The sequence below is a fragment of the Lagenorhynchus albirostris genome, chromosome 13 (genome assembly GCF_949774975.1).
Source record: "Lagenorhynchus albirostris chromosome 13, mLagAlb1.1, whole genome shotgun sequence".
Lineage (NCBI taxonomy): Eukaryota > Metazoa > Chordata > Mammalia > Artiodactyla > Delphinidae > Lagenorhynchus > Lagenorhynchus albirostris.
Window position 1 is genome coordinate 77,325,639 of NC_083107.1, and position 14,217 is coordinate 77,339,855.

Consider the following 14,217-nt stretch of genomic DNA (forward strand, 5'->3'; position numbering starts at 1 on the left):
TATTAAGATCTTCCCCAAATTGCTATGCTTGCAGGAAATTCACTTAGAGTTACTGGCCAGGAGTTGAGGAGGGAGGTCCAGTTTGGGGCTAGAGCGGGACGGGGAGACAAGGTGTGAAGAACGAGCATTGGAGACAGACACTTAAAGGTTAGATGCAGGAAGCGGAGACTTAAGAAGGACCGTTCAGAGAGATGAGGGGGCAGTAAGGAGGCGCTCCAGCATCTCAGCAGGGGAGGGCTTGGCCAGCAGCACGCAGGGCAAGATTCCTCTGCAGCCCCTCACTCAGAGCAAAGAGGACGCCGGCTGCTGTCGGTTGAAATACCCGAGAATCAATTCTGGAAGAAGGAGATCTGTAATCCAAGAGAAACGAGAGTCTGTTTAATCTAAATCACTGATGGTCAGAACAGCCCAAACTTTGGGCGACTTCTCCGTGTTCCCTTTCAGGTTCTAGACTGAAGAGAAGCCATCGGAGACAGGTGGAATAAACAGTGTTCCCAACACTGCTCCGTAAGCGGAAGGCATTTCCAAGACTGCTGCCCTGCAGGGGTCACTCTCCCTTTGAAATCGGGCAGAAGTGGCCTGGGTGGGCTGTGACTGTCAGCCCTCCTTCTAGGGAAGGGGCAAGCTTATCAAGCAGTTTCCTCCTCACCGTGTTCTTGATGTCACAAGTGGAAGGGAACAAATTCACTAATGATTTCCCAGCGGTGGGCTGGTCCAGAACAAAGTCCCAGTTTGATGGTTTCCATATTCACTGGTATTGGAAATTGGGGCGGGGGGCACATTGACTTTCATTGCCTAAAAAAGAATGTAATTTCACTCTCATTTCTTGTGGAGACTTTTTGCTGCTGTAATATTGATGTTTATGGGGAAATTAGCTGTGATGAGGTAATAGTCTATTTTAGAAAACTGAACTCAGATATTGAAAGGACTATTTTAAACCTGCACTTAATCGTTCAGCTCTGTAATGGTCTCTCGGTATTTTTTTGAGAATTCCCATGGACTGTCTTACAACTCGACTCTAGCAGCTTGTATTCCACCGGGAACACCCAGCCCTTTTGAGGGACACCGTGGTATTAATGATGGATGAGGGTATTCAAGGCATTTTCCCATTTGAGTGCCATTACTTGTAGTGTTAAAACGTTTTGAAAACACATTTTAGCCATTAACTCATTTTTATTGTCAGATGAAAGTGCTTAATAGACTCACTCTAGTTTCCCTCCTTCGTCTTGGAATGAAATCATCTGTTGGATTCTTGGCACGACTTTCGGCAACGGAACAGAGAACCTTATGACTTCATTGCAGAAGCGGCAGCTGGGGCAGGGAATTCCAGCCCAGCCCAACTATCTAAAATCGCTCACCTGGTTTTGCTCCCGGAATTTATAGGCTGAGCTACTTCATTCCATCCATGCATTTCCCGCGCCCACCCCCCACCGCCAAAGAAAAGCAGGTGCTTCTGTCATTTAAGGAACGTACCCTTCCTTTCGTTGAGAAGTAATTTTTTAAGCCACCTATTTTGTACCTGATACATTACAGGCTGATGGTCAACGGGTTTTGCTTATCATTGTGAACAACCAAGGAGTATAAATGAGGTATGATGGGTTGTATGATTACTAGGAGAAAGTGTCTCTGGGTAGTGTGAATACCCGACGTATCAGGGTTGTACTCTCCCTGCTCGGACAGCTCCCTGGTTGGTTCATGGGAGGCAAGCCAGAGGGGTCACTTGCTTTTGGGGGACGGTGTGGGGAGCCTGCAAGCCTCTTTCGTCGCTGACAGCAGCGGCCAACCTGGCTGCCATCAGGATTTCTCCAAACCTGAACCTTGTTGATCAAGTTGAAGGGCAGATTGTCTGAATAGCCCTCCTACAATCACATCCAGTCGCCAGAAACCCTCCTGAAGCCAGAACTGGACTTCTTTCCTCCACTCTGTTGGGGAAATCTCAGGGCTCCATTGTAGTTAGGAGATCAGACTTATCATAAAACTAAATGAGACACAGGCCACAGTGTGCAGCTGGAGGTGTCAGCTTCAGAGCAGAGACCAGCAGCTCTGCTCCCAAGCTGGGCCTAGTAACTGACCAGGGTAGTGACTCCTAGACTTTGGAATTTCATAAAACGGTAAAATATCAAAATAAACTTCGGGGACTTAGGATGCAGCTATCACTATCATTTTGTAAAATAAATAAAAGACACTGTAGCATAGAGATGTTTGCATAACTCTAGCAGAAATGCAAGGCTCATGCCATAGCCTTAATTTCTCATTTTGCCTTGGACTGGTTGATGCTTTGGTACCACTGGACAGAACAATCTTAAGGATTTCTTTGCCAGTGCTAACTGGGTACCAGGCCCTGTGCTAAGTGCTGGGAATACAAGGAGGTGTAAAAACAGCCCTGCCCAAGAAGACCTTATATTCAGAGATGGGGGGAAAGTGTGTAATTATGGTCCACACTGTAGGCACTAACACACAGTAAACACAGCAAGTTAGGTGAGCAAAGAGAAGCCGAGCTTACCCAAGGGAGTGGGTTTTGTTTTATTTGAGGTAGAGTCAAAGAGGAGGGAAGATTTAGGGGGGTTCTTCTGAAGGTCCTGATTTCCAAACTCATACTTGAAAGGAGGTTCTGGGGAGACAACGGCCGAGAGCCAGTGCTTAGAGTTCAGATGGAATTGACTTCCAGACCCAGCTCTGCCACTTGTGGGCTTGAGAAACTTTTAACACCTCTAAGATTATTTCTTTATCTCTAAAGTTGGGATAATAAGAGTTCCTACCTCATAAGGCGGTTGTGAAAATTAAAATATGATAATACATGAAAAGCTCTCATCCTTATGGCCTGCAGATCATTACAAAATGTTAGCTGTCGTTTTAATTGTAAACAGAAAGAGCAACATGTGCAAGGGCCCTGAGGCAACAAAGAGCAGGCTGCTTTAGAGAAGTGTAGGGTGTGATGAGTGGAGGGCCCAGGGCTGCAGAGGAAGAGAGGGCACAGAGGAGACGGCCAGGGTCTGGAGGCCAGGTTTTCTGGATCCAGTGCACACACTGGTATGTGCTACATCCTGTGGGCCCTGGAGAGCCATGGAAGCATATTAAGCAAGGAAGTCACATTGTTACTTTTGTAACAATGATTTGTGTTTGGAAAGCTGGAAACCAATGGGCAGGAGACAAAACTGGAATCAGGAGGATCAGTTTGGGGGCTCTTTGCAGGGTGCCGGAAGCTCTGCTGAGGGTCTGAATTAGGATAATCATGGTAGGGAAGGAGAGAAGTGCACACAGTGTTATGAACCACCAGTGGGGATGTCCTGTTTAACACGCTGTTTAGCATGTTCTAGGGAGACCCTACTACCATGGAGCAGAAACCCTCCACTGGCAGTGATACATCGCACCTTATGTTTTTTTTATTATTATTATTTAATAAATCTTTATTGGAGTATAATTGCTTCACAATACCATGTTTGTTTCTGTTGCACAACAAAGCGAATCAGCCATATGCATACATATGTCCCCATATCCCCTCCCTCTTGAGCCTCCCTCCCACCCTCCCTATCCCATCCCTCTAGGTCATCGCAAAGCTCCTAGCCGATCTCCCTGTGCTGTGCTGCTGCTTCCCACCAGCCATTTTACATTCGGCAGTGTGTATATGTCGATGCTACTCTCACTTCGCCCCACCTTCGCCCTCCCGCCCCATGTCATCAAGTCCGTTCTCTATGTCTACCTCTTTATTATTGCCCTGCAGCTACGTTCATCAGTACCATTTTTCTTTTCTTGGATTCCATATACATGCGTTAGCATACGGTATTTGTTTTTCTCTTTCTGACCTACTTCACTCTGTATGACAGACTCTAAGTCCATGCACCTCACTACAAATATCGCAATTTCGTTTCCTTTTATGGCTGAGTAATATTCCATTGTATATATGTGCCACATCTTCTTTATCCATTCATCTGTCGATGGACATTTAGGTTGGTTCCATGTCCTGGCTGTTATAAATAGTGCTGCAGTGAACATTGTGGTGCATGTCTCTTTCTGAACTATGGTTTTCTCAGGGTATATGCCCAGTAGTGGGATTGCTAGGAAAACTGGACAGCTACATGTAAAGGAATGAAATCAGAGCACTACCTAACACCATACACAAAAATAAACTCCAGATGGATTAAAGACTTAAATGTAAGACCAGACACTATAAAACTTTTAGAGGAAAACATAGGAAAAACACTCTTTGACATAAACCACAGCAAGATCTTTTTTGACCCACCTCCTAGAGTAACAGAAATAAAAACAAAAATAAACAAATGGGACTTAATTAAACTTAAACGCTTCTGCACAGCAAAGTAAACCATAAACAAGACCAAAAAATGACCCTCAGAATGGGAGAAAATATTTGCAAATGAAACAACAGACAAAGGATTGATCTCCAAAATATATAAACGGCTCATGGAGCTCAATATCAAAAAACCAAACAATCCAGTTAAAAAATGGATGGAAGACCTAAATAGACATTTCACCAAGAAAGACATACAGGTGGCCAAGAGGCACATGAAAAGATGCTCAACATCACTAATTATTAGAGAAATGCAAATCAAAACTACAGTGAGGTATCACCTCACACAGGTCAGAATAGCCATCATCAGAAAATCTACAAACAACAAATGCTGGAGAGGGTGTGGGGAAAAGGGAACCCTCTTGCACTGTTGGTGGGAATGTAAATTGATACAGCCACTATGGAGAACAGTATGGAGGGTCCTTAAAAAACTAAAAATAGAACTACCATATGCACCTTATGTTTTTTTTTTAATTTATGTATTTTACTTATTTATTTTTGGCTGCGTTGGGTCTTCATTGCTGTGCGCGGGCTTTCTCTAGCTGCGGCAGGCGGGGGCTACTCTTTGTTGTGGTGCGCAGGCTTCTCATTGCGGTGGCTTCTCGTTGCAGAGCATGGGCTCTAGGCACGCGGGCTTAAGTAGTGTGGCACGCGGGCTTGGTAGTTGTGGCTCACGGGCTCTAGAGTGCAGGCTCAGTAGTTGTGGCGCACGGGCTTAGTTGCTCGACGGCACGTGGGATCTTCCCGGACCAGGGCTCAAACCCATGTCCCCTGCATCGGCAGGCAGATTCTCAACCACTGTGCCACCAGGGAAGCCCCAACCTTATGTTTTAATGTCTTAAAAAAAATGAATTTGTCCCATTTACTTTTTGTGTTAATGGACAGAGCAAGAGATTGACAGCCAGGACACCTTCCTTCTGGCTCCTTCTTTGGCCCTAATGTATTTTGGGTCCTTGGGCAAGTGCTTTTTTGTAAATAAGAGCTTTAAAAAGATGACCCCAGTTCTAATATGGAATGTATTCTGAGGACATTTGGGACTTCCATCTGGAAGACCCTGGGAAGGACACTTACTATACCTGACCCACATGTTCTGATCTGTAAAATGGGTCCAATATCACCTTCCCTACCTTTGACACATGCTCATGTTGAGGATGAAAGAGGCCAGACACATCTTTGACAAAGATGTGATGTTATATAAATATACATCATTGTTGTATTCGTGATTGGTCTGGGGCTTATATGCTAACTATGTGGCAGAAAAATATTAGGCTCAACCAGGACTTCTTAATCTCCAAAATACGGAGTTATAGATTAAAAAATCTAAGTCTTTGATTTCTAAAGTCTTTGTACCAGGGATGCTAAACATTTTAGATTCTGAAAGGTACTGTCTCATTCAGAGTGCTGAGAAAACCCATCCCTTCTGGTAAAGGCATTGAGTATTTATCATCTTAGACCTTAAGAAAAATATTAGCAATAGAACCATGTGGGGCTGCTGTTCTATTTTTTCTCACTTTCTGTTCTGTATTGATAAAAGGTGGTATTGGCTTAGAAAGTCTCCTTTCCGATAGTTATAGCTACAAAAGATATTTTCTAAGTGCTTGTTCTCTAATTATGAAAATTGGGCATGGAAATCTTGTTGTACACAGGCAAAGGTCAGAATTCACAATGCCCACACCCTGGGCCTGAGTCCTTTGTTATGTCTTACTTATAGTAAACAAATAAATTTCCTCACCAACTATGGCCACATCTTTTCAAAGTCACTTCTAGTTGATTTTATTTGGTTTTACACTCTGGGAATACAACTAATCTTATTTTTTTTTTTCTTCCAAACAAGAACCGAGTTCTAAATAGGAAAAAAAAATGGGCATGTGCATGTCTGTGTGTGTGTGTGTGTGTGTGTGTGTGTGTGTGTGTGCAGCGCACTTTTATCCCCTTCTCTTCTTTGGAACTGAAATGTTAGCAGAGGACGATTTCTTTAGGAGGGTCATCACTTTCTACTGGGCAGCCTTAGAGCCAGCTCCCATGGAAGTGGTTTTGAGCTCAGAGCCAAGAAAGTAGTCATAGAAAATACCATGCATACATCCCAAATTGTCACCCCTGGGAGATGAGAGCCTCCCTTGGCAGGGACATGCGGGCAATCTTTAAAGGCACTATTAACACTCCTACAGTGACTAGAGAAACGCCCTCTTTCTAGACAATTTGGAAAAACATGTGAAAGAATCCATTTCAAAATTGTATTGCTGTACATGAACCTTGAGGAATAAGCCTTCTGTATTGGGAAGACTTCACCAGTCACATAACTAGTGTCTTTTGTTCCCTTCTCATTCTAGATCCCCCAGCTGGAGGCGTCCTTTCTGCCAATACAGATTCCCAGGGTCCTTCATGCCTGGGTGGAGTTCACTTCTTCTATGACGCTAATTTTTCTGGAAGATTCCACCCCACGTGGTTTTCTGTCTTCTCTAAATTCCTAGAGAAATATGTCTTTCACTGTCCATGCCTTGGGGGGCTACTAGTATAGAGCAGGCCGCTTTGGAATCTAACAGAAACTATAGACTCTCTCCCCAGAGAAAGGAGCATATATGTACAATAATACATTACCTAGCACGCACTTTCCACAGACCACAGACTCTCAGAGTCCCCAGACAGGGGCCTCCTAGGGGTCTGGAATCCCAGGTCTCCTCCTGTGGGGAAAAGAGCATGGACTTTGAGTTCCTAGATGCTCAACCTCTATCTTTTATTTTCCTGTAGTCTTCAGAAAGATGCTTAACCAACTAAATTTCTTCTTCTTCCAATACATGAAGAGAATTATAGCTACCTGAAGGATTGCTGTAAGGTTTGAGTGAACTTAAGTGTGTGAAAGCTCCAAGCACAGTGCCTGGCACACAGTGGACCCTCAATAAAATGTGCATGTTCTTGTCCCTCTCATAGATCATCATCATCTTCAACATCATCATCATCACTCTGGTTGGTACTTACTGTGTATCGGGTACATACTACTACTTTCACATTCAGTTAACGTTTTTGAGCCCTTACCACTTATCAGAAGGTTGTTATGTGCTTACAGGTCGATTACATTCTTAATTTGAACTTGTGCTGTCTCCCTAAATAGCATGTGTATCACTTGAGCACTGCAGCCATGGCTTCTGTCATTGAAAGCCCCACTCCCACAGGCCGCAGGTATTCAGGGTGTTCAACCAGTGATTGACTACTTCCCTCGGGGCAATTATCCAAGGTGGTGTTTTTATTAGAAAACCAAAGGGAAAAGAAGAAACTTCCCATCAAACTGTTATCAGATTCCCTTTAGGGAGGATAGGAGTTTGATTTTTCTTTTTATTTAGATAGATCACTGTCACCAAGAGAGTCAGTGTTGAGGAAGATAAACCAGGTCTCCTGGGACCTGAGTGGGCAGTGATCCTGACCGACCCCCTCTTCTGACTGTTGGAAAATCTGTGTTGCCCCTTTGCCCTTTAGCATTTCATTCCTTTTCAGTAGAGGTATTTCATGAGTCCCTTTGGCAGGATTTTCTTCATTAGATATTTGTGCTATATGCTATATTTATGAAAAGGGGTAAACATAGACAACCATTTGGTTACAAATCGAAGTTTTTGATGATTTTTTGAGTATTTATTAAAAAGGTGATCTCCTTACTGCTATTTTCCAAAGCATTTGTTTCTGCTTGGGATTTTCGTGTTGGAAATGGGAATTAACTTACATAGAGTTATCTGAAGACCCCAGCCTCTAACTGTCACACACTTATATAAATATTGTTCTCTTGAAAATTTAGTTTTCTTTCATAAAGATTTATATTTTTAAAATTAGCTTCTGTATTTCATTTTAATACCTTTAAGTTTTCTCATTCCTAAACAACATATCTTCCTCTTAGATATATTTTGAAGATAAAGTAAGAAAAGGTATCTAAAATACAGTCTTTGGCATGTAGGAAAACCTCTTGCGGTGCTAGCTATTAATACCTTTAAATATTTGCCTGATTATAGCTTGACATTAAAGCAGTTTACATAAAGAGTCATGGATTTTGGGAGACCAAACCTGAAATATCAAGAAACACGCAACTTATATGATTCTGAGGATGTAATACTTCTTTGATTCCATGAATAACTTAAACCATGAAACGAGTTGCAATGCTGAATAATTACAGCTAATATTTGCGCAGTATTTTATAGTATTTTACGCAGCGTTTTTACGCTCATTTCAATAGTCTTTGCAAGACTCTCATGTAGGAGAGATTATTATACTATTGTTGTTGTAGGTGAGGAACCGAGACTCAGAGCTGCAATGACTTGCTCTAGCATCATGGGGGAGTGAGACAGGGCTTCACATTTGTGCAGCTCTTTCAAACTCTTCTCTAGGAGCTCATCATTTACCACTTACACTATGCATCTTCTGATAATATCAGTAGGCCACATTTTTATCTTAGCCTACTCTGTGCTACAGATCCTCCAGACTGTGTCTTAATCTTTATCAGTAAGTCCCAACCTACAATGCTCTGGGAGAACAACCCCAGCACATAGCCAAAGCCGTCATGGCAGACGCCCACACACCTTCACTCTGGTAGAGAAGAGACAGTCCTGGAGAACCCGGTCATGGAGGAAGACAGGTGTCTCTAAGAGCAAAAGGCCATCCAGAGTGGCCACAGACGGAAAGAGGACCACCTTCCAATGCCAGTCTCCAAAGCGGGAAACATCCCAAGTAAGAGCCAGAAAGAAAGTTTGCAAGGCCCATCGCCTCATGAGTACTTACCCAACTGGCATCTCCCCTCTGTCTTCATCTGAGAGACCAAATCTTGTAATCTTCCCTTGCTCTGCCCCTACCAGACCCTCCTGGAGGGGGTGAATTCAGATCTCACAACACTCACAGGCACCACTGCAAACTATCATGTGTCCCAGGGAGGTTTCACTTTGAGATGATCTCTGAAGTTGTCAAGGGAGACGTGTGTGTGTGTGTGTGTGTTAAAATAAGCCTAAACTTTATAATATAGACAGCATACTAGTTTTAAATAATAAACATGCTTTGTAAATTATTGCTTGAGCTCCCTTAGGCCTGGAATCCTTCTTAGCACCCTCCTTTATGAATTCTATTCCTAGTATTTTAGTACTTTCACATCTGTATTTTTTGCTGTACTTCCCTCTTCCTTCACATTGGTTCTCCATCTCCTCCTTTATTATTGGGGAGACCTTTCCTATCCCTTGAACTTAATAAGCAGCTTCTTTACCTGTAGAAACTGCCTAGAATCATCACCTGCTGGATTGCCATATTCTCTCTGATACGAGCTCCCAATCCATAGTGGAGAGTGGCAAGGATCTGGCAAGTTCCTTGGGACTGACCCAGCAGCAGGTCACATTAGGAGTGTAGGCATGGAGTTACCGGACAGAACATGGAAACCAGAGTCCCCGGCTTCCCTAAATACAGTCCTGGACTGCCAGCCAGGCTTCTCTCCCCGCCTTTTAGCTGTGAAAACACTGCTGTGCCCATGGGAGCTCTAAGAGGAGATTTCTGTTTGTCTCAACTCTCTCTTAGCCAGATCACTATTTCATTTAAAAAAAAAAAAAAGCTGTACTTCTCCAGTGTCACCAGTTTGTCTTTATTTTCTGAACACCAAATCTTGAAAGAGACTTTTTTTTCCCTTTGCTTTGGCACTCAGAAGCTTAGATCCTGATTGATCTCCAGCAGATGTGAAGATCTTATTGCCTGGATGACCTATAGTTCATGTACTGCTTGCCTGTCTACCTTCATCTTATGATTCTCCTTTTATTTTCCTCTTCCCCTCACTTTCATTATGTAAGCATTTGCATTTTCTAATAGTGTATAATAACTTATCTGAAATTCCTCTTTTTTTTTTTTTTTTTGCTGTACGTGGGCCTCTCACTGTTGTGGCCTGTCTCGCTGTGGAGCACAGGCTCCGGACGCGCAGGCTTAGTGGCCATGGCTCATGGGCCCAGCCGTTCCGTGGCATGTGGGATCTTCCCGGACCGGGGCACAAACCTGTGTCCCCTGCATAGGCAGTCGGACTCCCAACCACTGCGCCACCAGGGAAGCCCTATCTTAAATTCTTTTACTGAACACGATCAAATATTAAAAAATAATCCTCACAGTGATTAACTAAGCCATCTCATTAGTAACATGGTTCATAGAAATGTGTTTTGTACGCACTTAGGAGCTGTTTGAAAAGATTGGAGAGGCTCTGCCATGAAGAATGTAGCTGGGGGTGTAGTAAAAACTCTTTGGGTGAGGGTCTTCCCAAGTGGAGCCCGAGGTCTAATAAAAAACAACCATGGTCTCTACCCAGTGCCCATCTGTGTGATGCTAACTCACATTGCAGACCTTGAACCAGAATATACTTCCATGAATTCTTGTCCCATTGGAGGGGAGCGATAAGCATTATTTTTTTTTCCATGAAGGAGATGAACTATTTCTGTGTTTATTCAAGGAGCTTGTATTGAAATGCATGTCTTCTAGGTTCCATGGGACTGGACTTGACCCCTAATACTACATAATATCCCATAATTATCAATTATTGTTCCAGACAGTTCCTGTTTGGGATGTGAGACATCTAGAGTACATCTAGAATATTTCCAGTTAGTTGACCTGGGTTGTTGTTAGAATCATGCTTCAAAATATTGGACTGCATCAGCCAACCAGCTTAAGTCACGTTTTGAACAGAACTCTGCAGCCAGCTAGTATCTGGATGTATTTCCACGTGTGTTTATTTCAGTCTGTTACTAATTTTAAAGGCTTAATGTATTTCCCACCCAGGCACTCTGACAGTAAAATCCTACACAAGTCAGACTTTTAGCAGGAAGCTAAATCCATTCAGGTCTCTTGTGACATGTTAATAGCACAAAGCTAGGGAAATTAAGAATATTTAACTTCCATTAAGGCATTTTATATGAAAGTCAGGGCTGCTACTAAACAGTAGAATCATCTTCCTACACGAAGTGCCTCGGGGTCTGAGTTGGAATTGTTCATTAAATTGGAAACAGATTATTTCCTAGAGACCCAGGAGGATTTGTGAATGTTGCCCAGTGGCAGGGATGGGCTAGACCAGTTCTGAGTGTTAATCTGGCAGAACCTGTCTCATACAGGGCTTTGCTCAAAAATACCGTAAAAGAAAATGTGCATAAAGGCAAGGAAGGAAGAAAATGACAGAAAGAATAGGGATGATCCTTTTGGAAGAGAGAAGCATGGTGTTTGCCTCCTATTGTGTGTGTGTGTGTGTGTGTGTCTGTGTGTGTGTACATGTCATACATGCCCACACATTCATATATTCCAAGATAGGCAAGGTCTAAGAGGTATCTATTCCAACCTTCTGCCCAACTCATTTTTATAATATTTTTCAGGAGTAATATACCATATTTCTACTTAAACACCACCAGTGACAGGAAACACTATTTCACAGGGCAAATCACCCAATATGCCGACAACCCTAATGGTTAGAAATTTTCTCACAACACTGAATGAAGATCTTCCTCATTATTTCCTCATTGGTTCTGGTTCTCTTCCCTAGAGCCACATATAACCGACCTCATTCGTTTTCCATAAGAGAATTCTAAGTATTTGAAGGCTGTTAAGATAATTATCATGATGATGACGGTGGTAATTATCCTGTAATGTGCCTTGAGCACTTCCTATAAGTATGGTGCTAAACACTTTCTATTTTTATTAATATTCATGATTGATGAAATAGATACATTTCAAAAATTCTTTTTACAGATGAGAAAACTGAGGCTTAGAGAGTAAAGGACCTTGCCTCGGATAACAGAGCTAACAGGAAACAGAGCTAGGATTGCAAACAGCCCTCCCTGAGCAGACTCTTTTCTACCTTCACGTTAGTGACTTACACCGTGAATGATGTCTGCAAGTGTATGAGTTATTTTCTCAGAAGGGGGGATTATGGAGACTAGATTATACCACCTTCTGCACTTAAGGGAGCTGCTTGCTATGTATTTTCATGCACAACATCATCCTTTTCGTATATTCCTCTTTCACCACATCTTTCTTAGAGTGGCTTATCTTTTTAAATGCCTATAGCAACATAAATACTGTCAGAAGCCATGTGGATAGAAAATTACATCCCTGCAGTTCCCTTTTACTGGTCCAGTGATTTTTCAAGTTGATCCTTCGCAAGCTGAGGTGTCTGAATCATGAGTTAGAAAAATGCCTTCCAAAGAGCACAGTACCCAGCATCAAATCACGGCTCCGTAAATATGTGTAGAATAAATGAATGGACAACGGCCTCCTGAAGAAGACGATTTAATGTCTAGAGCTGAGAGCAGTAGAAATTGTGCTATTTACTTAAATAATAACTACATTTCCCCTATTTTTTCAGGTTGGGATTGCAGATATGTAACAAATTTGTATTTCTCTGTAGACTTGATTCACCCTTGCAAATGCCTCAGGCTGCAGCTTCATTGAGAAAACTTTTTGGTTATTATACCTTTCCGTTTCTACACTTCACGAAGTACCTAATTTCGTTACCATTGAAATGTCAAATTGCAAGAGCCTCTGACTTGCCTGGGAAACATGACCTCCTATACAGGCTAAGAGGGGTTCCTGGGAGTATAAATCTGTTTTCTAAACTCTTTTCCTCAGGAACTTTAAGAAACTTACCTTTTTGGATAGGTATTTTAATAATGCCCTCTCTGTTCTGCTTGTCCATTGACATGGTATGTTCCCACATCAATGGAACAGAAACAAAGCGAAGCTGAAATATTAACCATAAGGATTCAGGGGATTAGTGAAGGGGAAAGGGAAGAAATTTGTAGAATATACGTAAACTCTGCCTCCTATGACTAAAATACCTAATTCTTTGAATAAAAAATAGTTGCTAAGTTATCACTCATCACCTGGTATAAAGATACTTTCTATTGGTCCTTCTGATGTAGTTATAGGGGTTCAGTGGTATTTATGCAAGTTATTAAAAAATGTCCAATCTTTTAAGAAGCTTGTTTTTTATACTGCTAATGGTATTTGGTTTTGTGTTGCCTCTCCTAGGTTTGCTGGGATGGGAAACCTGCTCAAAGTCCTTACCAGGGAAATTGAAAACTACCCACATTTTTTCCTGGATTTTGAAAGTAAGTTCCAAAACTTAAAAGATTATGATGAAAACTTTTCACTTTCTTTATAGCTTGTTGATAGGGAAGCTATAAGATAAAGATTGTGTGTCATACTTAAACCACATCCAAATGTCACTCTGCATTTCTCTGAGTCTTCAAAGATCATTTCCTTCTTTCTTTTCATACATTTTCAAAACACCCCAAAGAATATCTTTTTAATACGCCCAGGCTTTTCTTTGATTTTAGAAGCAAACAGTTATTGTAGGCCTAACATAAATCATGAACGTGTATTTTCCTAATAATTTTCAAGGTTTTTTATGTCATATTCCAAAGAAAAATAGTATACATAGTAATTGACACAGATTAATATAGAACAAATATCACTAGACGTGAAAGAAAAAGTGATATATACAAGAAATGAGGCTTACAGATTTTGTATTTTTGAGTCATCTCTATTCTTTTATATTATTTGATAATTCAAAACTGTTTCAGGAGTTTAAGATATAACTTTCATTTGAAAGTTTATTTTTCTTTTGTCAAAAACTTTAAATTTTTTCCTAAGGCAAAATGGCTTATGAATCATGACTAAATACATACAGAGATTCTTTCTTATCTTGTTATTTTTTGATTGACTATATTTATAAATGAAAGACACATTCATGTTTTAATCAACTAGCCTCACATTTCTACACTCACTCTTGTGTTCTCCTCTTTTTGAATTGCAGTTCCACAATGCTAAGCATAGTTAAATGTCCTTTGTCCAGTAGTCATCTGTTCCAAACTTTAATCTGCTTTAAACTGTAATATTTCAAGTATTTTATTTATATTAAAAATAAGTTG

General features: G+C 41.5%; 1 protein-coding gene across 4 annotated transcripts in view; it reads left to right on the forward strand.

Annotated features, from left to right (window-relative positions):
* CYRIA (CYFIP related Rac1 interactor A) overlaps positions 1-14,217 on the forward strand; it is a 108,574-nt gene that overhangs the window by 67,457 nt on the left and 26,900 nt on the right. For all 4 annotated transcript variants that reach the window (XM_060169543.1, XM_060169545.1, XM_060169542.1 and 1 more), the window contains one exon: positions 13,316-13,395. In XM_060169543.1, the coding sequence (XP_060025526.1) occupies positions 13,326-13,395 (70 nt within the window). In that variant the 5' untranslated portion in view covers positions 13,316-13,325. The remainder of the gene's footprint in view (positions 1-13,315; positions 13,396-14,217) is intronic.